This window comes from Tenrec ecaudatus, chromosome 4, assembly GCF_050624435.1.
Source record: "Tenrec ecaudatus isolate mTenEca1 chromosome 4, mTenEca1.hap1, whole genome shotgun sequence".
Classification (NCBI taxonomy): Eukaryota; Metazoa; Chordata; class Mammalia; order Afrosoricida; family Tenrecidae; genus Tenrec; species Tenrec ecaudatus.
The window spans coordinates 116,318,489-116,343,824 of NC_134533.1; the positions used below are offsets into that span (position 1 = coordinate 116,318,489).

General features: G+C 54.4%; 1 protein-coding gene across 1 annotated transcript; it reads right to left on the minus strand.

Annotated features, from left to right (window-relative positions):
- Positions 1–1,155: 1,155 nt before the first annotated feature.
- Positions 1,156–25,336, minus strand: BACE1 (beta-secretase 1). Its single transcript, XM_075546645.1, has 9 exons — positions 24,611–25,336; positions 7,932–8,020; positions 5,708–5,924; positions 5,218–5,355; positions 4,506–4,640; positions 3,420–3,521; positions 2,924–3,073; positions 2,397–2,568; positions 1,156–1,838 (listed from the first exon to the last, which is right to left on the minus strand). Exons 1-9 carry the CDS (start codon positions 24,857–24,859, stop codon positions 1,597–1,599), a joined length of 1,494 nt encoding a protein of 497 aa, XP_075402760.1. The 5' UTR covers positions 24,860–25,336; the 3' UTR covers positions 1,156–1,596.

Here is a 25,336-nt window from a genome sequence, read left to right on the forward strand (position 1 = left end):
AGATGTGGCATTTCTACTTCACGGTAGCAGTTCTGTAAGTTTATTTACAGTCAGGGCCAAGCTGGAAGCGGACAGTCTCACCTTCCTGGCGATGGGGCGGCTCCCCGTCAGGCAGTGCAGCACCGAGTGCGGAGGGAAGGGAGAGAGCCGCGGCTCTGGCATCTTGCTGTATTGGTTTATGGCTTGTGGGCAGCTGGCTGAGGCCGGGTGCTCTTAGGAGACCCTCCTTGTCCTGCCCTCTCCTCTCTCTCCTCAGGTCACCCACACGAGGCAGGGCTCAGACCTAGAAGCAGTGTGTTGACCGGATAGGAAGCCGTAGCTGCATCAGAAAAACTCAGGTCTTCTCACAAACACTGTGTTAGAACTTGGTCCCCACCATCTAGCCCAAGAACAGCCTTGGTACCCAAGAGCTACCCGGAATGGAGAGTAGGGAGCAGGACGGGGGCTCTTGGGGAGGAGGGAGTACAGAAGCCACCCTCCTGCAGGCAGCCCGCGCTCGTGGTGTAATACTAGGGCCACTGCGGGTTGCCTGGACCAGGTACACAGAGGACCGAAGACAGGCAAGAACGCAGTGAGACACCTGTGCTGTGTAAAGACCTCAGCGCTATGGCCGAAGAGGAATGACCCAGGCAGAGATGTCGGGTGGCAGTCCCACACCTGTTGAATAACTCGAGGATCCTGTCTCCCAGGAATAGGTAGGTCTCCGGCCTATTCCTCATAGCACCCAGGCTCCAAAGCTCCGGAGGAAATGGGATGCGGTGGGGTGGGGGTTAGTTAGCTGGGCTGTTAGAGGCCCGCGGTCTCCCCCAAGTCGCGTGGGGCTGTGGCGGTTGCAGAATCACAGGTTTAGGGGAAGCCAGTGGGATGAATAGGGCAGAAACTGCCATTGATGGAACTTCTCAGTGGGCACTTTTCGAGTCAGAGCTTGAAAAGGGCTCTCTGGCTAATCACCCTCCTCCCGTCTGGCCCGCGGTCAGACCACAGCCACAGAGGAGAAGACACTGGCCGAGACACTCCTCTCTCCGAGGGAGATGCGCTTCCCCAGATGAGATCTGCAACGGAACCGGCCAGTGGCCCAACCCAGCCTTATCATCCCTTCCTGCCTCGGCAGCCCTCGCCTCCTCTTTGTCCTGGCCGCCCCAGTGCACACAAGTGGTCAGTCAGGTGACTGTTTAATTCAAGAGGCAATCTGCACCAATGTCAGGCCCGTTGACTCCGAAGAAAACAGCAGGCCCTGCGTCCTCACTGCTGACTCGGGCCAGCAGGGACACGAGATGGGCCCTTTGTCTGCCAGGGTGCTCCCGCGACACATGCCGGGGTCACCTGGCTGTCACGCCAGTTCCTGGAACCAAGAGGGAAGGATGCTTTGGGTTGGGGATCCTAAAGGGGTGGGGGGGCCGAGGTGCAGGGGTGAAGTCTGAAGCAGCAGAGCCCCCCAACTCCAGTTTGAGGTGACCAGGATGCCCACCACCGGAGCACATCTGTTGTCCCTCGCCTGTCTCACAGGGTGCCATCCCTGTGCACGCCCCCTCCCGGCCCTGGCGGCCGATGAGGGTTGTAGCCGGCCTGGGAGTGTCGCCTGGTGCCCGCGGGGCCTCACTTGAGCAGGGAGATGTCATCAGCAAAGTCGTCGTGCTGCTGCCGCAGGCAGCGCAGACAGCGCCACTGGCACACCATGAGGCAGAGCGGCAGCATGAAGAGGGCGCAGATGGCAGCCATGACGTAGGCGATGGTCATGAGGGTCGACTCGTCCGTCTGCGGGATGTTGTAGCCACAGTCTTCCATGTCCAGCGTGGCGAAGGGACCTTCCACCGCTGCCCTGCGGAACTCATCGTGAACTGGGGAAAGGGCACACAGTGTGAGGGCAGCGCATTGCCACAGAGCAGGACGCACGGCGCCACTGCAGCCCTCGACGGGCTGTGGTTAGGAGTGGGGCGGAAAGCCTGTGCCAGGGGACATGTCTCCCTTCCCTGGGCACCGGGAACAACAGCCTCTTCTGGGTCCCTCTGGTAGGAATAGCTCCTTCCAGTCACTACTAAGTCGACCCCACTTGGCCCTAGGGAGTGTAAACTCCACTGCCGTTGTGGAGAGCAAGACTGCCATGTTTTCTGAATGCTCAGCCTCGGCACGGCAACCCACGGGGTCGGGAGCTACAGCTCCGGGGGCCTGAGCCGCTCTGACTGGGTTTCCAGCAGCGGCCACTGCTGGGCAGGGTTCACCGGTCAGCCACACAGCACGCGGGCAAGCACGAACACTAGCTGCTTTTGCACAAGGCCGACCTTGGCTGCGGCACCTCTTCCGGCCTCCCAAATGGGCAGGGTCCCAGGTGTCCTCCCGACTGGACAGGGAGTGGGTGGATAGACCGGTCCCAGACCCCCCTCCTCCCTGGCTCTCACCGTGGCAAGTGCTGACAGCAAAGCCAATTCGCTTTCGGGCCCGGTCGAAGACCACATAGAAGCCCTCCATGATGACAGCTCCCATGACCGTGCCCGTGGAGGACTGGGAGATGGCGAACTTGTAACAGTCATCCTGGGAGGTGGCCACATCTTCCACAGGCCGCAGGTATTGCTAGTGGGGAGCGGTCAGAGAGTCTGTGTCACCTTCCGTCCCAGAGTGGTGTTTCTCCAGGGCCCTCGATCTAGGAGCCCTCGTGGCGTGTGAATACGCACTGAGCTGCCAACAATGAGGCCAGCAGTTCAAAACCACCAGCCGCTCTACAGGATAAAGACGGGGCTGCTTCTCATGCACAGCCCGGGAAACACGGAGGCAGTCCTGCCAGTCCTACGGGGTTGCCAGGAGGTGGCATCGACTGGATGGCAGGGAGTTTGGCGTTTTCTGACCTTTAGACATTCACCTGCTTTGTCTCCTAGTCACTAACCCCCAACATGCCCTCTTTCCTCTTCCTGGGGCCCCGGTGACCTACCTGGGGGAGGATGGTGATGCGGAAGGACTGGTTGGTGATCTCGCCCATTAGGTACAGGGAGATGACGGGGAAGATGTTCCACGGGGTGGTGCCGGCTTGCCAGCACACCAGCTGCTCCCCTAGCCAGAAACCATCTGGGAACTTCTCCGTCTGCCTTGGCGAGAAGGAGGCAGCAGTGAGGAAAGGCCCTCGCTCCCCCATCACTTTCAGCTCCCCAGGCCCTCTGTCTGTACTTTCAGTGGGGTGACTAAGCTGGAGAAAGAGACTGCAACCCAGGATTAGAGCCATAGATCGGGGACTGGGGTCAATATTTCGTATCGGGGAGACGGTCCAGAGCACACAGGCCCACGGAGAAGGGACGAGAGGCTGTTTCAGATCTAAGCAGAAGGCTCTGCGGGTAGATACGGTGGCTCTTGTTGGCGAACATGACTTTCATGGCCTCTGCCACTGCCTGTCTGCCACCTCTTCGTCCCGCCCTCTCCCTCGTCCCACTGACCGAGGAGGCCGCCTTGATGGCCTTGACTGCAGCCTCAAACACTTTCTTGGGCAGACGGAGGTTGGTGGTGCCACTGTCCACGATGCTCTTGTCGTAGTTGTACTAGGAGAGAGAAGAGGGGGTTAGAATAGTCCACGACCTTTGTTGGTTGTCAGGCCCTGGCTCAGCTAGTGGGGTCAGTGGTTGCTTTGGGATCCTTGCCTGGCTTCTGAATCCCACTTCTTAGGAATGTGGCTTTAGGCAAATTATTTAACCCCTGAACTTCAGTTTCCCCATCTTTAAAGTACCTACCTCAAAAGGTAGTTATAAGGAATAAATGAATGAATACACGTAACACCCTTACCACACCACCTGGCTCAGAGGTGGAGGACTGGGAGATGGCGTACCCAAACCAACCAAACTAGACCCACAGCCACTGAGTTGATGTCAACTCATAGTGACCCTATAGGACAGGGTAGAACTAACTGCCCCTGTGAGTTTCTGAGACTGTAACCCTACAGGAGTAGAAAGCTCCGTCTTTCTTCTTTGGAACGGCTGGTGGTTTCGGACTGCTAACCCTGTGGGTCACAGGCCAACATGTAACCCTCTGCCACCAGGGCTCCTCAATTTAACATAGAGAAGAGGTGAATTAGGTAATAATTTATGGGGTCCTTGCTGTATGCCTAGGACTGGGATAAAGACTTCCCACATGGTCTCTGACCTTTACCACCACCATCTTTGCAAACAAAACACGTACAGAGGCTTGAAGCTTGCCTGCAGGTCATAGCTAGCAACTGGCAGCGCTAGGTTTCCACCCAGCCCCTTGGAGTTCCACAGCGCCTCTCCTGTGTAATAGCACACAGCCTCACGAGTAGTGTCCAAGGTCATAAAGCAAGGCGCCGACTGCAATCAGGCATGGTAACTAGTTCCACGCTCTTCGCTAGATCAGAAGCCTCTTGGTTCCAGTGTGAGTGCTTGCTTCCCAGAACTGCCCGCAGGTCGGGCTCTTGGGCCTCCTCTCCCTAGCCTCAGAGCCCACCTTGGCCTCTTGCTGTGTCCCCAGCCCCTTCCCTGCTCCCGGATGGCTGGGCCCCCAGGTGGTGGTACCTCCTTGCAGTCCATTTTCAGATCTTGCCCGTTGATCTCCACCCGCACAATGATCACCTCGTAATACCACTCTCGCCGGATGGGAGTGTACCAGAGACTGCCTGTGTACAGCGAGTGGTCGATGCCGCCAATGATCTAAGGAGAAACAGAGGCAGACACCTGCACTGGGGCCTGCAGGGAGGCAAGCACCAGGCCCGGCCGTTTCTTGGGACAGCAAGGCCCTCTGCAGATGACTGTGTCCATCTCCCGCTCCCAATCCAATCGCACCCCACAGCAATGTAGAGCTTCTTTACTATGTTCGGGGGAAGCCTCTCTCCAGGATTTTTCAGTGTTTCAGAGACACACAACCCTGAGAGAAAGTTACTGAGACGGAATCACACCGTGAATGCCCAGTGAATGGTTAGCTTCATGGTCCCACGTTTCCGGTGCTCTGTTGACAAGATGAAGACCATTCGCCATTCCCCTAATTCAGTAATTAATGAGCAGACTTAACTTGCCGTCTGATCATCAGCCCGAATCATCTCAATTTGCTAGAGCTCATTTTCGTTTCCTTCAAATTATCTCTGATGCTCTCGATTGATTTACCTTCGGTTTCTCAGATCCTTTCTGGAAGGATGGAAGGAGTAGAGCCAGGGGCCCACACTGCTCAGCCTTAGAGGGAGGGAAGGAGGGGGGCCCAGGGCCGTCAGCGCCCCTTGGAGCACCTACTCACCATGCTCCCTCCCACGGAGGTCAGCACCTCGGACTGGTTGAGGGGGAAGCCGGCCCCACAGAGCTGCAGGGAGAAGAGGTTGGGCACGTGCGTCTGCTTTACCAGGGAGTCAAAGAAAGGCTCCAGCGAGTCGTCGGGCTGTGAGAGAGACAGACAGACAGACAGTCCTTGCATTCATCCAAGCCGGGGACTGGTGGGCAAGGCCATCCCAAAGTGCCCAGATGTGGTAGCGAAGGTGTCAGGAAGGAGCTCTGGCACAGTGAACAGACGGCACCCATGAGGGACAGCTCTGGGGGCTCTCTGGTCCCCAGACACCTAACCTGTCCGAGGGTTATGGGGCCCCGCTTGTTGTACCCATCACAACTTTCCTCACTCTACTTCTGCCCTCCCCTGGGCTGAAATTCACCGCCCTCCCTCCCTGCTCCATATTCTTTCTCTGAACGAACTTGTTTCCCTCCTTCCCTGTGGGGCCCGAGCCTGCCCCTCTCACCCTGGCGATCTCCGCATAGGCCAGCCCCAGGATGCCCTCCCAGTTGGAGCCATTGATGAAGAACTTGTCTGATCCTGTGATGGCAGCAATGTTGGCACGCACGGTGACGTTGGGGCCGTGGGGGATGCTCACCAGGTCAGTGCCCAGATGCCCCTCCCACTTGCCCTGGGTGTAGGGCACATACACGCCCTTGTGGAGGTCCCGGTACGTGCTGGACCTGTGGAGGGAAGCAGAGTTCTGAGTGTACAGCCCGAACGCCTGGGGCAGGGAGCCAGCAGCAAACCCACTTCCAAGTGTCCAACCTCCCTGCAGGGGCGTCCTAGACTGATGCTCTGCAGAACATCCCGAGACGGACCCCCTAGAGCAGCATGGTGGAGGGGCCTTGTGAACAGACAAGGTCACTAGGGCTGGAATGCTCCCTCCTGCTCCCATAGCTCATCTGCCCCCGATCTTGAGCCTGGGCCCCTAAGGAACAAGCCTGGGCTTTGTGTATTGTCCCTGTTGCTGCTGAAGGGACAGCTAGCAGGCATCTCCTCCCCCTGCCCCACAGTGCCATCAAGCTCCCAGAGAAAAGGAGCTATTGACTCTTGCTGCCTGGGGGCCTGTTGGTACCATCTGAGGGGTAGAAGAAGTACCAGGCGGGGAGTGGGGCACCTCTAGCACGTTCTCCCCGAGCAGAGAGCATTGCATAAGCATTTCAGCAGGACAGGTAGGTACTGCACACCACTTGTGTGAAGCATGCTTGCAAACAGGGGACACCACCACTTGTAATCATGCGTGTGTGTGCGTGCGTGCGTGCATCGGGGGTGGGACAGTGGGGTTGTGGGGAGAGGGGCAGCAGGGTACAAAGGACCTGGAATGAATTCCCTCTCATTGATTCTGACCATGCCCCATGCCTTGACTGCTATTTTTAGATCAGGAATCAAAGAGGAACCCCGTCTTCCCAACCACCACTACCACCAAGAAAGACAGGAGATGGGCAAGGTGGATTATGCACCTGCCTTGCCTGGAAGTCAGGAATGGGATGCAAGCCTCCATTCGTGGGTTTCCACCCACAGACATATCTTACAACATCCTCTGCCTGCTCTTAGGCTCAGGGCACTCCTTCATGGCCTCTCTGACCTTCAACAGCCCACCCACCCCCACACATGCAACCAAGCTGAACGCAGCTGGTGGAGCAGCGGGTGGGCTGGCCTTCAGTCTCAGATTCTGGTCCAGGCTGCGGCGTTTATGGAATGACTTACCTGAAGGTGTGAAACCACCTGGGAGAACGTCTGGGTCTCAGGGCTGAGAGCACAGCCCAGGAGCTCCCACTGCAGGCAGTTCGCCTAACTTAGGTGGCCCTGCTGGGGAAACAGCCTTGGAGGGAGGGAGGTGGGGGCAGCACCTCCTCAGCCCATGCTGTGTGTGTGTGAGACTGCTCTCCCTCCATGCTCCCCTCCCTCAGGACGCCACCTTTTCTCAATTCTGAAACCACCTCTGCTTGTCTCTCCACTTCCCCTGCCCCATAGGCACACCCACCCCCACCCTGCCACCCAGGCGATGCCGACTCACAGCGACCCGACCCGATAGGGCAGGCTAGAACTGCCCCTGTGGGTTTCTGAGGCCGTACCTGTGTACAGGAGTAGGAAGCCTCAGGTGCAGCTGATGGTTTCAAACTGTCGACCTTGTGGATCACAGCCCCACTTGTAACCACGACGCCACCAAGGCGCTTTTTTATTCATTCATTCATTCATTTATTTGTTTTTTAAAGATCCTTTTATTGGGGGCGCTTACAACTCTGATAACAATTCATGTATCAAGCATATTTGTATATATGTTGCCATCATCCTTTCCAAAACATTTTCTTTCTACTTGAGTCCTTGGTATCAGCTCCTCCTTTTTACCTCCCTCCCTAACTTCCCCTCTCGTGACCCCTTGATAAAGTATAAATTACTATTACTTTCTTGTCTTACACTAACCACTGTCTCCCTTCACCCACGTTTCTGTTGTTCGTCCTCCTCAGGGGAAGGCGGGGGTTATGTGTTGATTGTTGTGATCACTCCCCCCTTCCTCCCCCATCTGTCCCCTATAGATGTACAAGGCTCCTTCTATACACTATATACTAGGCCCTTCCCCTAGTCCCCTAGGCAACTGGGGGCCCTGGTCCTTCTTGCCCCACCCTCAGCCCTTCTCAGCCCTGGACCCTGGGAAGGGCTCCTCCCCAGCTCTCCCCAGCACTCACAGATGCCTCTTATAGTAGCGATGCAGGAAAGGGTGGGGGGCAGCCCCCACCGCAAAGTTACTGCTGCCCGTGTCCACCAGGATGTTGAGCTGTCAGAGAGAGGGGAGAGGGAAAATGTTACGGACAGGAGCTGGGACTCAGTACCCTTAGCAGCACCCCAGCACCCATATGGTCATCTATTGGGTGCTTCTGTGACATACGGCTAGGCAGTACCAGCCAGTCCCATGACCACGGAAACCCTTGTCTGCTGCTGCCTGTCACCCGCACACTTTCTGTCACTGCAACCACATGCCACTCACGTGTGTGCGCGTGCACATGCATGCATGCACGTGCGTGGTCTTATTCTCTGCTCTTTGCTCACTGTGTGTGCCTGGCTGATTTTCTGCCCCCAGAGCTTTCCCAGGAAGCATGCCCTCAGCAGGCTGGTGGCCTGGCAAACTAGAGCTATTCCAGGAGCTGGCACTGGCAAGGGGCACTCTGGGGCCCAGGATGGCATATGATGCCCACGTGTGTTTCTGAGCCTGCTGCCAGAATGTGGCTCCACCTGGAGGGCTCCCCTCCGCCTCCGAGGTGATGCAGACCAATAACTCCAACTGCCAGGCCGAGAGCCTAGAGTCATCGCTTTGGGCTGGGTGAACACAGGCAGGTGTTCTCTGTACAGAGCCTCCTCTACCATCTCCCGGTACCTCGTCCGTCCTTCCTCCCTCCGTCAGCCTGCAGCCGGGTTTAAACAACGACTCCCTGCGAGCGAGGCTGGGCTTCTACTCCGGTAAAGAGTTCCAGTCTCGGAACCTGCAGGGCAGCTGTCCTCTGTCCTCTAAGGTCACCGTGAGTCATCATTGACTTGATGGCAGTGAGTTTTAGCCACATTGGCAACACGAGGAAAGCCCCCGGTACTAAGAAAAATGGCCATTTGGGGTCCCCTCTCCTGCCCGTGCCCTCAGTCTCCCTCTGCCCAGTGCAGGGGGCACTGGCCTTGGCTTTGGGGCAGGCTCTGCCACTGTCACCTAGTAACTCCCTGTGTGTTGTGGTTTGGTTCACTTGTCTTGGCTAGACTCTAAGGCACCTCCAGGCCCTCAGGGAAGCCCCCCGCCCCACCCCGGTCCTCTCCATTAGCTCCCCAGCCCCCTGAGCCTGCTTCCTGCCTCGTTTCCAGCCCCTGACGCCTGGCCCACTGCCCATTTCCCTCCCTGTACAACTCTTTCTCTCGGGCTCCCTTCTGTCCCTCTCCCTGGTCTCCAAGTAGCTGCCAGCCCCCAGATGCTGTGCTGTCAGAGAAAATCAATAGCGCGGGGCGGCTGGGCAGTTCGGGTTTCAGTCCTCCAGGTTAATGATTACAAGGGCTTCTCTACCCACCCACGCCAGGATCCCTCCCCCACCTTCCTGGGACAGAGCTGGGCTCCCAGCTCTGGGAGTGGGCTTCAGACAAAGGAAAGGGGATGGACTACCTGGAATGTATGTGGCTGGCCACCTCTGGGAAGCGGGGTTCCCCTGGGGCCTGCTGTCCCAGCTCTTCCCAGCTAGCCTTGGGGATGATGCTCTGCAGACTCGCCCTGGCCAGAAGGCCCTCACCAGCCTTTCTCTTCCTGCTCCACTCAGCTCTCACCTCCCTCCACACAGGGAATTCTGCTCTGTGCCTCCCACTTGCTGCCCTCCATAAAATGAGTTTTTGTAGGGTGATTCTGGGCAAAGTAATGCCCTGTGCTGTCCTCCCAGCAGTTGACTCCATGCCCCTGGCTTTATGGGGTGTCCTGACCAACCAGGCAGCCTCCAGCCCGCCCCCCCCCCTCTCTCTCTTTCTCTCTCTCTCTCTTTACAGGCCGGGTGTTGGAAGAGGGGCAGCCTGGAGGTGACTGGGTAGTGGTGAGGGGCTGAATGCGGCCTAATGCCTCCACAGAGAGCCCACCTCTTCTTATTCCACAAAGAAACTGGAGATCACCCTCCTCTCCCACCCCCAGTCACTCTCCCACCTGTGGCTGCCCAGGCCCAGCTTTCCCTCATGGCTCCCACCCACCCACCCCCACCTCGGGCTTGGCAGGTACCTCCCCGTGGTAGCTATCTCTTGTTCTTCAGGTAGATCCAACCACAGCCACCTCCCCACCGGCCCCCAATCTAGGTTTTTTTCCCTCTTGGCATTTACAAATGCTTGAGTGTCTTTGTTAAAAGAAAACAGCATCTCCCTTAATCTCACATCTGCCTCCAGCTGCCCTCTCCTCCCCCTTCACAGCCAAAGTTCTCAGCCAAGCTGTCTTAACTCCCTCACCTCCCACTCCTCAACTCATTCTAAAAGTGGGTTCCGCCTCTCTCCCTCCACTAAGACACAGCCCTTACTACAGCTGGTTACCGATGCTCTCATGTCACCAAAGACAAAGGACATTTTTCAGGCGTGTCCTGGGGAGCCTGACTCCTGGGAGCAAACACTTGGTGACTGTCTCTCCCTGAAGCGCTCTTCTCTGTCCACCCCCCTCGCTGAGCGTGTGTTCCCTGTTGGCTTTGCAGGCTGCCTCTCTTGTGCCCCCTGCCCTCTCCCTGAGCAATCCGTCCATGCCCACACCTGCAGGGGTCACACACATCGCGATGACGCCTAAGTGTACACTGTCCTTGTTCTTAGTCTCCTTCCCGTCACCTCCAACTCATGGCAACCCCGGGTGGGAGCCGTGCCCGGTGCCCAGTCCCATGCCAGTGTCACAACCGTGGCGGGCACCAGTCCCCGGTGGGGACCACTGTGTGTTCGGGAGCCTTCCAACCTGGGAGGGCCCAGCTCCCGGCATGTGTGGGACAGTGTTCTCTTGCGGTTGGTTTTCACTGGCTAATTTTGGGAAACAGATCACCAGACTTTTCTTCCTCGCCATCTCCATCTGGATGCTCCGTCAGGTGACCCAGCTGCTGGCCTCGCTGGCTGCATCACACAAGCCACCGCAGGTTTGAGGCAGGGTGCTGGTGGTGCCGAAGCATATAGCACTCGCCCACTCTGAGCTCCGGAGGCTCCAGCTTCACTCTGCCCACAGCTGACATAATGGCGTCTCCCTACCTGGGGTCCCTCCCTATGGGGCTCTTTGTGATCCCTCCTGCCTAGAGACCGAGCCTAAGTGTATCCTAGACTCCCACAAGCCCTCTGTCCCCCAGTCACTGTGGCCACATGTCAGCTCCCCTGTCCAGCCACGCTTCCCCCGCTCCTAAGGCTGCTTGCTGCAGTACACGCCATCCCCTGCCTCGCCTTCCTTTCCACTTGCAGTTTGTACTAATCCGCTCCTCACTCCCCTTGTGAAATCCGAGAGGTGATATATATACATATATATGGCTAAAGATTAAAATGTACATCATATTAGATATATCTATTTAAATCTCCATCGTTAGTATCATAGTGCCTGGCAATATGTTCTTCCTGAATGAATGAAAAGGGAGAAAGACCTAATCCACCCTGTGTTGTTTTTGGTTTTTTTTTTGGGGGGGGGGGGTGAGGTAAGGGATCCCACATAGCAGTGTCTCTAGGCTACTGCAGGGGCTCCGTCCCGGACCTGCCTCCCACACGGCCTTCCCTTCCCTTGGCCCTGGCTTGACACAGAGTCCTGGGAGCATGTGCCCATGCAGCCGGGAGACTTGGAGTCATCGTCCTTCTCCACCCATTCCCAGGAGTCTCATGATGCTACTGCCTTTCGATGCCCAGGGGCCTTCAGACTGGGGTCAAGGATAGGGCAGTGCCAATCACTTAACAAACAAGAGTCCCTGGAGCCCTCTGAGGGAAGGCGGCTTCTAGGGAAGTGCTAACAAGCCCCACAGGGAAAAGCACACCTGCCCCTGGTTCTGACCAGGCAAAGCTTCCTTCCCTAGAGAACCCCCAGCAGTAGCTCAGGGCCTGTGAGACAGTAATGGAACTGGGAGGTTAGGGCAAGCTCTTTGTGCCTCAGATCCCACTGTCTTGGCCCCAGCTCTGGGTCACCAGGGACAGCTCCAATTCTTATGCAGGAAAAGGAGCCTTCTCCACCCTTTTAGAGTGGCTGGGGTCTATGACAGGTCTCAAGTTCATGAGGATCCACAACTTCCCTGGGTGGCTCACCCTGATGATCTACCACTCTTACAACCCTCTGGAGATGTGGCCAGGCCCCGAGTGGCACAAAAGGTCTGCCCTGTACGACTAATAGAAAGATTAGTGGCTCAAATCTCCCCGGCAGTCCCCAGACTAAGAGAGCCCTGTCAGTCTACTTCCATAAGATTGCAGCCCTTGAAATCCCCATGGACCGGTAAGTCTGGTCTTTTTTGTTTATAAATTTCATCCTATTGGAAAAACAAAGAAAATCCCTCTCTGCCTTAGACCCTCAAATGCGGTCCTGATCAGAGAAGCTGATGGTGGTGGCCGGGCACCATCCAGGTCTTCTGATCTCTATTGTGGAGGCTGCTGTTCCTTCACATAGTCTGATAGCCCTCGGGATTCATGTCCTTGAGTGTTTGACTTTCTTAACCCGCCTTTGTGCCAGGCGCCCAGAGATAGTGGCTGTCTCCCATGGCCTGAGCCTGTGGCCCGCTCCTATTCCTTAAGCTAGGAATGGAACCCAGCCCCGGGGGTCAGCTTTTGGTCAATAAGCCAAACCCAAGCTCCAGACTTGCTGCCCCTGAACAACAGACGGGCCTATAAAATGAATAAATGCCAAGGAGGAATGGATTCCTCGATACAGTGGACCACATGAGATCAAAGGGCATGATTTGTCCCCCACAAAGCTCAGAAGGCAGGACAGAGCAAGAAGGAAGGGTGAAAAGGGGAACCCAGAGCGGAAAGGAAGGTCATTGAGAGGACGAGAACCCACATCACAAAACTAAGTGGGGCTAGTAAGCGGAAAACGAGTGTGCTCTGTGGGTCCACACCCACAGTCGGCGGCAACAAGTAACAATCCCCCCAGCCCCCCGAGTGCAGTCCCACTCGGGGGTGCATGAGGTGTCTTCGATGAGACCGACCACGGCGTGTCTGGTTTAGGGAGGCGAATACGCCGATGCTTCCTTCTAAGGGCCCATCCGTCTCCTTCCACACTTACTGGAAGTGTATCGTCATCTTTTTAAAACAAAACCAAGGCGTAGAGGGTCTTTCTTCCACTCGAAGACGGGAGGAAACAGAGACATAGAGCAAGCAGCTTTCTTATGCAATAAGGGTCAAGGCTAGGACCCGGGGTTCTCACCAGCCCCCAAGTCTGGTCTGCGCTTCTGCAGGCCAGTGCGTTCCTTGACACGGCCCTTCCGGGCGTACCCTCTGTAAGTCCACAACAAGGTGCGTGTGGTCCGTCGAAGGTATCGGACAGCTTGCTACCAAGAGAACAGTGTAGGGACCCGGGAGGGCCATATTCTCAGGGGGTTGGCAGTTAGGTAATGACGGAGCCATCCTCCAATGTGTGGCCTCGTGTAATTGCTCTCCATTTGGGGATCTGATGTAAGTACCAGCCCCTTTGTCATGTGTTATCAATCTTTGCCTCCATGCCTGTGGAAGAGTCAGTTCCACTATTATTCAAATCGAAGCCCCACCCACTAATGCCAAAGATGAAGGCATTGAAGGGTTTCTCTTTTTTATGTCCTCATTGGCACCTAATGCCCATACCATATAGTTAAACTGTTCAATCATCTCCAGAAGAATTGTACACGCATTAGAAATTGAAGATTTTTACCAACTTCTGTAGTCTGATCAATTGATCAAACATGCAATCATGATGCATTGATAATGACAGGTGATTGGAAGACAAAAGTTGGAATAGAAAAAGGATCGTAGTTGGAAAGATGTGTTCTTGGCTCTTCAAGGGGTGCGAATGAAAACGACAAGGATATACCATCTCACTGCTACCTTAATAGCAACATTCAAAAAGAAGAACAAAGGGACAGGTCACAGCCAATGCTGAGGAGCGCACAGAGAGCCTGGAAGCCTCACTCACTCGCTGCTGGTGGGATTTGTACAACAGTGGACCCGCTGTGGCAGTGGGACACTTCAAAAAGCTGGGAACAGAACTACCAACTGAATCAGAGGCCCCTCTACTTAGTCTATAACCTCGAGGGGAAAAAGCAGCAACATGAATAGACCTACGCCCCCCCCCCCATGCTCATTCACAATATCAAAAATATGGAAATGGCCCAAATACCCAGCAGGGAAGCATGGACAAATACACTCTGGCACATACACATAATGAGGGGTGAGGCAGGACCTGCGGGCCCTCCAGGGTGAACACGAAAGAGACAGGGCATGGGGCAATTTGCCAAGCACAAAAGGACAAACATTGCATGAGATCACTGTTATCCAAAGCCAAGACTAGGTTTTCATGCTGAAAGAAACACTCTTTGGTGGTGTGACCAGTGGTAGGAAGGGAAGAAGAGGGAGGAGAAGCCACCGGCTAGAAGAGAGACAGGTGTTTCTGTGGGGGAGAGGGAAGGCACGACACAATGAGAAGGAAGTTAGAGGTAAAAGCTAGAGGAACGGGGAGACACCAGGAGGTTTGCAAGCGCGAAAGGAAACAGAGCCAAATACTATTCCATATACAATCGTACTGTTATATATACAGCAGTGGGGATGTTTGGATAGACACACAGGCAGACGGGCAGGGGAGTGGGAGTCTGTCCAGGAATAGGCGTGACAAGGGATGTCTGTATATGCATACTTGTCTTGCTGCAGAAATATCCATGATTGTGGGAGAGCATACAAAGTGATGAAGACTGATTAGACATCCAGACACACCAAGGGAATGGGTCACGGAGCCTGGAGGATCAGGACCACAGTCTCGAGGGGACACTAAGGTCAATGAGCGTGTCATAGTTCAGAGACAAATTCTACACCCTAATTTGGTGAGGATCGACTGGAGTCTTTAAAGCTCCTGGGAAGCCATCTAAGGTGCAAGCATTGGTCTCTCTCCATCCAGAGGGCAGAAGAGTGATAAAATTCTAAAGACATTTGGAGAACCACGACAACCCGGAGACCAGAAGAACTAGAGTTCCAGGAACTATACAGCCAACTGCTCTGCAAAGGATTGCATTAGAATGTCCTGGATAGAGCGGAAGAGAACTCAAAATCGCCAAAGAGACCAGGCTTACTGGGCAGATGAAGCCTGGTGGGACCCCAAGACAATGAATGGCCCTTACAGGTCTGGAATGGAACGCACTTCCCCATTAGAAATAACTTACCATTTGAGATCAAAAGACAACAGTTACCTAAGGACAGAGTTCACTGGGTTAGTATAGAGAAGGAGGAACGGAAACAGGAAACACAAGGAAGTAGGAAAGTGAGGGGATTGAGGTTACAGGAGATGAATTGATCAGAATGTGTATGAACTGCTGCATGTAAAAGCATGACTTGCTCTGTAAGCCTTCACCTAACTCATAAGAAAAAGTTAGGATTTCCCTGTGGCGATAAAGGAAGGCAGCTCTGGATGCTGGCCTGGACCAAGAAATAAAAAAGGAGAAAAAGTTAGGAAAGAAAACATGGCCTTGGTGATGGAAACAATCCTGAAGATTGTATGATATAAATTTGCAAGACCAATAACTTATTCAATGTAAATGCTGTTTTCAGCAACAGAGATGGGGCCTCACCAGATATACAGACTACACAGGGATAAACTCGACTTCTTCTGAGAGGATAGAAAAATACTCAATCTCATCCATCAGAACAAGGCCAGGGGCTGACTGGAGAACAGAGCATCAAATGCTCATATGCAAACTCGAGTTGAAGATGAAGAAAATAAAACAAGTCCATGAGAACTGAAGTGTAACTGTGAATATATTTAAAGACTGTCTCAAGAATAGAGTCACTGTGTAGTGCTCCATTGTGTGTCGCTCAAGAAAAATGCTGAAACCGTGAAACGCCTCATGACATGGATGGATTTGGAGGACATTATGCAGAGTAAAGGACAAATCACAAAAGGACAAATATTGGATGAGGTCACTGTTATAAAAGAAAAAAAAAGCCCAAGAGATTTTCATACCAAAGAAATAGATTTTGATGGTTACCAGGGGGTGGCAAAGAAAGAGGGGGATGGGGAAGCAAAAGGCTAGATGGTAGGCAGGTGTTCATTGGAGAAGATAATCCACAAAGGGAGGAGAGAGGGAGAAAAGAGGTGAAAAAGGACAGAGTAAGGGGTGGGGAGGCTTGAGGATTGCAGAATACAAAAACAATTATCTGAAACACAACCCCCTACTAAGCTACAATAAAACATTTCAAAAACGTAAATGAGCAAATGTAACGCATTCAACACTAATGACCAAAGAGCAAGCAAGTTGTGGGGCGCTATCAAGGACATGACCCACCCAGACAGCAAAAGGTACCGGTAATTAAAAGGACGAGAAAGGGAAAAAACATGAGATGGATGTCAGAAGAGGCTTTGAATCTCTCTCTTGAGAGGAGAGTAGCTAAAACAAATGGAAGACATGAGGAGGTGAAAGGTCTGAACAGAGGATTTCAAAGGTGGCTTGGGCAGCCATGGTAAGGCACTGTAATGTAATGTGCAAAGACCTGGAGTTAGGAAACCAAAAGGACAGAAGACATCCATGCTTTTCAAGCTCAAAGCACTGACGGGGAAAATAATTCAAGTCTCAATATGGACTATTGAAGGATTCCATGGGCAATATTGAACAAGCGTGAAGCATCACAAGAAGATGGAAGGAATCCACAGGTGGCTGCCCCGTCATTTCCAGAGGCAGCCTCTCCTCCAGAGCCATGGTACTGAGGGAAGAACTCCAGCTGCACTGAAGTTCCTGCCCTCGTGCCTCCAAGATGAGGATCTTCTTGTGGGTCCTCAGGAGAAACGGTACTTCATCATTTGAATGTTATCTGATCCACAATCTATGAGCTCCACAAGGACAGGCCCATTTGCTCCATTGACAGACTACCTAGCCCTGAGATGCTGGACTCTTGGTGGCCCCACAAGTGCAGAGGAGAACTGGCTTAAGTACTTATGCTCTATTATGTATACGTTCAACCTGACAGTAGTTACCCAATTTCCTGCACTCCCCGGGCTCTCATTTCAGCGCCAGGGTTCTGACCAATCACAACTGATGTTTGTCATACTACCAATATTGACTGAAGGCCCAACCCAGGTCCTTTGAGTCTGAGATCAGTTATAGGGACTCCAGGGCTCCCTGGTCCCAGAGCCTCAGTCAGTCAGCTTTACTTGATTTTCTCAGTGGTCAGTGTCAGCCTGAGCTTGCTAACGGCTGAAAGCAAGAAGAGGCAGGGCACCGGAACTCTGTTGTCAGCAGTTGGGACTGGCTCAGAGTCAAGAGTACACAGGTCCTCCTTCAAATCGGAGTTTTCCAACCAGTGATTGGGTCCTGCCTCCCTGCTGACGTAGTGGTTACGCATAGGGCTGCTAACCACAAGGTCAAAAGTTTGAGACCACCTTGAGAGACAGATGAGGCTTTCTACTCCTCTAGAGAGTGATGGTCTCAGAAACCCACAGGGATGTTTCTGCCTTGTCCTAGAGGGTCGCTGTGAGTCCGATTCAACTGGATGGCAGTGCGTTTGTTTTTGAGGTCCGTCTCTCCGTGAACAAGTCAGCAGAGCCCTACACAAATGGACTCCTTTCACCAGACCTATCCTGTCTTCTGCTTCACTCCTGGTCCCTTGGAGCAAGTAGGCTTCCTGATGTCACGTGCTCTGGTTTCTAAGGAATCCCATGGCAGTGGGTCACCCCAGGCCTCTGGTGCATCCGCCTTCCTTTCGATGGGATGTTATCGAGGCTTTGAACCCAATCCAACTAGCATTTATCAGTGCTTCCTATTTAAATGGGCTGACCGAGGTAAATGGTATAAGACAATAGTTTTAGCTTTACAAGTAGCCACAGGACCCTTTTCCTGTCTTATCCAGGGTCCCAGTGTGCAACAGGGAAAGAAGGCAGAGGTGTTCTGCCTAAGGAAGGGATTTACTCTCTCAGCCTTCTCCTTCCCGCAGTGGCTGTTGACGTCTGCACTACACTGTGTTGTAGCAACAACTTTCAGCCATCTGCTATTCACCGGCAGACGGTAACTCCTTCCTGTTGTCTGACCTTGGCTGTAGGTATGGCGGCTTTAATCTTCTCAGGATGTCCTCAGAAAATGAAGCTCATCTCTGCTATAAGCACATGGCCTCCTTGGCACCTCATTCATTCCCAGCCCACTGCTTTGTTTGTTCAGGCCATCAGGAGATGCCAGGTTTACTCCTTGAGCTCCTGGGCGGGATTCACAGACCCAAAGAGCCAGGGAAGGAGTCCCCTGCACAGCCTGGGCACGGTAGGGCAGCCACAGGCTAAGGACACATCAAGCGATCTACTGGGAGAGGGTCGACTGGGTGGGAGGAGAGTGAATGACAATGTGTGGATCTAACAACGCCCTAGTGCAAGCTGAGAGCCCACGCAGGGGCAGAGAGGGTCTCGGCGCCAGGGTAGGCCACCCATGGCACTGGATTCTTGCCTGCTTCGTCTCCTGCAAGGACGGCTCTTTGAGATCAATGTTTCCACCCTTGGAATCCCACTCTCAAACCACACTCAATCAGAGGCCCTATAGAACAGAATTCTCTCCTTCCATGCCGGTTCCTAGTCAGTGCATCTCACCACCTGTCTGTCTGTCTGTCTGTCTGTGGGGCATGGTGTGCTGCTATGAGGCCGAACAGGTTTCCGTAGAGTTTCTAGATTGAAAGGGATGTTAAGAACGGAATCCTGTTTTGCCAAAATGTGGGTCAACTGGCTTGGCCATATTTTCCAGTATTACGTAGCTATTGTCCATTCTGCGATCTGATATCTTTAGCCCATGTGTCCTCTGTCCTAACCTCTGTGACGGAGGCCAGATTCGTGGCAGTTAGGAGGTAACCTTCAGGATTGCACAGTAAGAGTACCTTGAGTCACTCTTCTTTGAGATACAAGTGAGCAGAGCTCAGAGCGACCTGATACCATCAAGAAAGAAGAGCTGAGCAGTTTATCCTTTGGATCCAGGGTCCCTGTGCTGAAAACCTCTTAGACACAGGGACCTACAGGGAAGGTTGAGGACAGGGAGCTACCCCCAGCCCCCCAGACAGAGAGAAGACTCTTCCCTGGGGCTGTTTCCTCACTTTAGACTTCCAGCCTCCTAAACGGCAAGGGAACAGATCTGTGTGTATTGGAGCTAAGCACTCGTTAACTAAGACAACAGACTAGTGAGAAGGATTTACTTCTGAAAACCAGGTGGTATGAACCCAAGAGACTGGCACTTGATCAGCGATGACACAGGACGGGCAGAGCCTCACTCCACTGGGTATCCAGTCACCATTCGGGTCTGACTTGGCTGGTTTTCCACAACAGCGCCTAGGGCGTAATTTTTCTCTTCTGTGCCCAACATATGTACATATTTGTTCAACAGAATTGACTATCACCAGATTTCGATCTTAACTGTCGGTTTCCTGTTTTCTCAGTGATGCTACTAAGCTTCCTCCAAGAGCCCAGTTCTACATTCCCAACCAGCCAAGGCGCCCTGCTGGTGAGGTGGGGTAGGCGTTGGCCTGCTAACCAAGCGGCCAAGGCTTTCCAACCACCGGGCACTCCTTGGGAGAAAGATGCGGCTGTCTGCTCCGGGCCAAGTGGACAGGTTCTGAAACCCTCTCCAATCGACTCAATGGCCATGCTTCGTTTGTTATTCGGGACTCCACTGAGATGTCTTGTAGTGTATTTCCTCATGTCCCCAACATCTCTGGGGGTGTGCTCTGAGTCTGGCGCCTCGGTAAAGATTAGAATACACAGAGAAGGACACTGAAAAAGAAGTTCTCAAGGGCTGGATGTTTTCTCGGGGAACAAACACAAAACCAGACAGCTAAGATATGTGACAATAAGCATAGTGTGAGTAGGTGCTACAGGAGCTTGGAAGAAAGACAGAGTGTAGCAATCTCCCTGCCCTCAGCAAAGGAACAAACAGGCCGCATGGCAGAGCAGGAAAAGCCACGCTGAGACGGCTACGGTTTACCAGTCTGCCATCTAGCTGCTTATTTAACGATTCGTGTTCCAGCTGTGAATGATCACACACACACACACACACACACACACACCACCCCACCCCCCAGTGGGAGATGCCATTATGTCTGCTTTCCCTTTGCCCACAGGCCTTAAGAAGCCCCTTGTATTGATTCCATCTGCATGAGGATAAGTAAGAAGTATTGCTACAAGATTGTAGAAGCCTTTATTAAACAGAAATATTTAAATCGTAAAGCTCCTGTTTCTTAACACCTGGGTCTATACCTGAAGGTGATGTTTCCACCCCTCCAACCATTCCCTGAAGAGCGAGTTACACAAGGTCAGCAGTTCAAACCCACCACCCGCTTGAAAAGATACTTCTATCTGCTTCTGTGAAGATTAATAGCCTCAGGAGCCTAAGAGGCCAGCCCTGCCCTGTCCTGTTGGGTCACTAGGAGCCAGGGTCAACTTGATGGCAGTGAGGTGTGTGATTGTTCTGGTCTGTTTCCTTCTAGCCTTTCCCTGAAGAATTGGGTGTTCTTGGGGTTCACATCAAAAGGGCCTTGGGGAACTCAACTTTTGCTCCTTCTCAGTGTTCTTGGACTTTGGGGAACAAAAAAGAAGTCTGAAGGGGCTGTAGGCGTAAGGTTTCCCAAAGAAACTCTCCTAGAACAGCCCTACTGCCCTTGAAGAACGAGCGGCTTTACTGTTGTGATGGGGAAAGCTCCTGGGTACAACGCTCCTGGCCTCTTCTCACCACTAGTTTCTTTAGAAAAACACTTCTCCATAATAAGCCCCTTGATGGTCCTGTGTTGTTTAATCAAACCGATCCGTCCCCATAATCTGGGCTGACCCCTGTGCCTTGATCGGAACTGGCCCAAGGTTCCCTTGGAAGCCACTGTTTTGATTGAGCCTTATCAAGACTCCAGAAGAAAGGTGAGGCTGTCTGCTCCTGCAGAGCCACAGTCTCAGAAACTCAGGCCCGTTCCTCCCTGTCCTAGAGGGTCACACGAGTCGGGTTCCGTTTAATGGCAGTGAGTTTGGGTCTGACTTTAACCAGGTAGAGACAGGGCATTACTGAGAGAATTTATCTGCAGGGACCCACTGATCAGAGTCACGTTCAAACATGTCTCCTTTGGGAAAAATCCTGGCATGTAGGAACGGGACCTCGTCCTTATAGATTGCAGGGATTGCCGTCAAGAACACGAAGTAGCCACATAGAAAAGTCTTTGGAGGCGGCGATCATAAAAAGAATATGCCAGTACTAAGCCATCCCCTCCTGTGCCCGGGAAGGAGCCTGTCATTCTTCGGCTCACCGCCAATCAGAATCTCCAAATCCTCACAATGCCTTCTCCCTCCCCCTTCAGCCGGCATCGCTAACTCTGGCCCATCTGCTGGGCACCAGCCCGCGCATTCCCATCTCCCTTCCCGTGCCATGGATCTCATGCCATCCCGATCACAGCTCCCCACCCTAGAGCCACTGACAGGGACAGGGCCTCCCTGCGGCGGCTTTCATCGCTCAGCTCTGTGCTTTGTAACATGCGCACGAGCGTGTCTAGGACTGTACTCTTTAAGGCATGGCCCCTCCCGCCCCCCAACCCGGTACAAACACAGTCACCTCCTCCTCCCTCTCTCTGCAGACCAACGTTCAAACCTTCTAGCTTAACATTGAAGGTTCTGGGTGCTTTTAAACTTTACTCGGGCATCTTATTTACCCAAACTGCACCATGAGCGGGGTTCTCCCTGCCCCTGTACAAGCATGCAGAGCCTGACTGTCCTTTCTCTCACTGGCCGAGGCCTCTCCCAGGCCTGGGGTGGGGGTGGGAAGGGCAATAACCATGTGCTAGGGTGGGTGCATGTCCGAATGGGGCAAGGTCTCCGCCTCCTTTCCAGCCTTCAAAACCATGCTCAGGTCAGATGCTCCAGGAGACCTTTCCGAATTTCTCACACCTTCTAAGCACCCAGGACACTCACTGGGTGCTTCTCAACAGACTGCTGGCCCTACTTCTCCCAAGATTCTGATTTGGGAAGTCTGGGGCGGGGTAGACGGTTGACGTCTCTCATGGCTCCCAGGACCAGGGGCTTTCTCTGTGCCCTACGGTTGTGCAAAGTGCTTCAAATGGAAAGTGTGTGGAAAGATGGCATGGAAAGGGAGTGGAATTTTCCCACTTTCTGATGCCCCCTTGTATTTTCAGCTAGTCTTTACACTTTCACTTCTAGATATTCTCCATTGTAAAATTATTTTAAAAGAAATCATTTTAAAATTGGAAATCAGATGGGGGTTCCCTGGCCACTCTGTAAGGGCAGAAAACATGGCTGTAGCGCTGTGGGTCAGCCCTCCCACTCCGGCAGCTAGAGCAGGGCTGCGGCCGGCAGCGCTGAGTTACAGCAGTGCAGACCCTACGCACTCTGTAGGGTCTTCAAAGGCTGCTTTTTTAGAAGCTGATGGCCAGGCCTTTCTTCCAAAGCACTTCTGCCTGCTTGGCTAGAACATCAACCTGAATATGTTCCCCATTTACATCACCCAAGGGCTTAGACTTTAAGGCCTGGGAATGATGGTCTGACCCCCACACTGACCAGAAGATCTAGAAAATGCTCCCACATTTTCACTTAATACTTGTTCACAGCACCCTGCTATTCTGTTTGTAGGAGAGAAAGGCAATTCTTCTCACAGAAGAGAATCAATGCATGGGGCAGCGATCCTGGGTGCCGCTGGCCAGGTCTAGGGCCGTGGGGCAACTCAGAGAGTCATTTTAATTACGGTCTTCCTGATGCTTGCTCCTTGAGTTGGTGTTGAACTTTGTGCAGGTCCACAGCTCTCTCCTCTTAGGAAGGGGTGGGGCCATGGGGAGGTGGAGATTACACATGTTGAGCAATTACTCTGGCAAGTTCCGGGCTAGGTAATGATGCACACATCATCTTGGGGGGACCAGGGAAAGACAGCAGTCGGTTCCCCAGTTCCACATGTGTAAAACAGAAGCCTACAAACACCACATTTTCATGCGTCTCTGCATCAAACAGAAGAGGCACAAGTGGAGGGACACGTTCAGGGAAGGGTGACCTATTTATTGGCGGTCAGTCATGGTCCAGGTGTGCTGGTCTACACGCACTCACCGACATGCCCAAGGTCTGAGTTGGTTCTGAGTCACAGTGACCCTGTCACTGACCTTCTGGCTAGTACTTAAGTACTTAACCACTTAACTGCACGTGTTCACCTACAGTCTTATGGTATCCTCAGAGCCAGAGAGATAAGGCAAGGGCCTCAGAGAAGCTATATAATTTCCCAAGGCCACACAGCTGGGGAAGGTTAAAACTGTGGGCGGCAGAGCTGGGGCTTCTGGTCTGAGCCCACAGCCTTGTGGGTTCCCCAGTCTTGTTCTGGATCCATGTCCCAGGGTTCGTGGATGGTTTGCATAGCACTTCAGTAGCAGAAAGGGAAGTCCAGGGCCCTGCCTCCCGTTGCTCCCAGATAAGCCGGAACATTCTGTTGGCTCAGGTTGCGAGGGACCTTGATTCAGATCTGGGCTGGCTCCACACAGCAGTTAGAGACAAAGTCTGGGGACATCACCGTGCACAGCAAAGAGAAGAGGGAAGTGGGGAAGACCAGGGCCTTGGACCAGCAAGGAGGCAGGGCTGGGCGGCATGGACCCAGAAGGCTCCCTTCTGTCTGGTGGTTGGAAAGTGGAAACTCCTCTTCCTCCCAGAACCAGTGAAAGTGCTGTCTGAGCAGGGAAGGGTGCCTGCTCCCCCCAGGCCATAACCTCCTCTCACCTTCCCAGACCCTCCCAAGGACAGCTTCCCAGACCGGATCCTGGGAGGTGAGGTGGGGGTGGTTCTCAGAGATATGCAGGCTCAGATTCAAGGTGACACACAGCAGGACTCTGCCACCCTGCTCACACCCACAGGAGACAAATGCTCAGAGGTCAGACACAGCCCCACCCCACAGCCATGGAGAGGTGCCTGCACCGGCCACCTTGGCGCTACCTTGGGGGGCTGCCAGGGAGGATGGGAGGGCGCTGTCAGTGTCTCTCCACCACTCTCCTCTCAATGACTCCTAAACACAGGACTTCCCGTCCCTCCCCTGACGTGTCCCCTCTTTCCCCAAGCTCAGTTCAGTCCACGGGGCCAGGGCGGAGGGCATGGGGTGGGGGAGAGGAGTCCAGCAGGAGGAAGGGAGGGAGGACCTAGGGGGAAGGCAAGAGTGTGTCCAGGACCTCGAGTCCAGCGGAGGTCGGGGAGATCTCAGAACTAGCTTTGTGGGTCCTGTGGCAGCTGGGCAGTGGGAGAAAGGGGCTGGGCCAACATTCCTTGGATTGTGCCCAGGAGTCTTTGGTCCTCAAGGGGCTGGCCTGATGCCTAGGTGGGGACAGCAAGGCTCTTAGAGGTGGGATCTGGAAGACTGGGGGTTGTGGAGCATCTGAAGGTGACTGACACCTGTTCAGAGTAGCCCCTGGTCTGGACCCTCCTCCCAGGCCAGGTTCTTACCACTGAGTCCCGTCTTCCTCCCCTTTCCCCCCCACCCCATCCTTAGAGGGTATGCTGTGTAAGACTGGAAAAGGGAGCGGGGACAGTTCAGATACAGGGGGCTGGGAAGCCAGGAGGGGCAGGGACACGGGAAAGGGGAGCTTTGGGGATGCCTTCTGCCCAGCCCACCCAGGGGACTGGTTTGGGGGAGGGGGGTGTGCACCTCCTGGTAGTTCCTGCCTGCACAGCCCAGCCCATTGTAACCACTGCATTCGCACCCGGAGCCCCTCTTGGGGAGGATCTTACCTTCTGTGGGGGGCTGCCCACAGTCATCTCCACGTAGTAGCCCTGGCCCGACTTGCCCCTCAGGTTGTCCACCATCTCCACAAAGCTGCCCCTCGGGTTGGGCTCTTCGGTATCCCGAGGCAGCCTGAGCCCCAGGGGGGTCCCCCCTAGCCCGCTCCGCAGAGGCAGCCGAATGCCATGTGGGGTGCAGTGGGCCGGCAGCACTCCCGCGCCCACCCACAGCAGGAGCCAGGGCAGGGCCCGAGCCATGGTGGCCTGGCTGGCTGCAGGCCCACGTCGGTCCCGCTGCCTACCCCAAGTCTGGGTGCTGGCGGCGGCGGCGGCGGCGGCGCCTCAGCAAAGTGAGCTTTGGGGCATCAGGGCTCCGGAGCCTGCAGGCCCCTCGGGCAGCCCCCCGCGGCCGGGCGGTGGCGAGCCGGCCCGAGAGATGCGCAGCGCCGGGAGAAGGAGCGCGCGGCTACATGGACACGGCGGCGCTCGGCCTCAGCAGTCACCCGGGGGAGGGCGGATCGGGCCCCGCGCGGGGCTGGGAGGGGCGGGCATGGTAGGCGGCGGCGGTCCAGCTCCTCCGGGCGGGCCCTGCCCTTGCGCTCCGGGTTCCGGGGTGCGGGCTCCGGGCTCCGGCGGCTCCGCTGGCGGCCCAGGCCGCCCTAACGCAGCGCCCCGCGCCCCGGCAGGCTGGGCAGGCGGAAAGACTTGTGGCGGCGGCTGTCAAAGCCGAGGGTG

What these genes read in the sequence shown, in the direction of transcription:
- BACE1 (XM_075546645.1), bottom strand. Translation starts at nt 24,859, where the DNA reads ATGGCTCGGGCCCTGCCCTGGCTCCTGCTGTGGGTGGGCGCGGGAGTG. An exon ending in CCTATGCGGAGATCGCCAGG is followed by an intron (nt 5,356 to 5,707) that starts GTGAGAGGGGCA and finishes TCTCTCTCACAG; the next exon opens with CCCGACGACTCGCTGGAGCC. An exon ending in TGCTGTCAGCACTTGCCACG is followed by an intron (nt 1,839 to 2,396) that starts GTGAGAGCCAGG and finishes CCCTTTCCCCAG; the next exon opens with TTCACGATGAGTTCCGCAGG.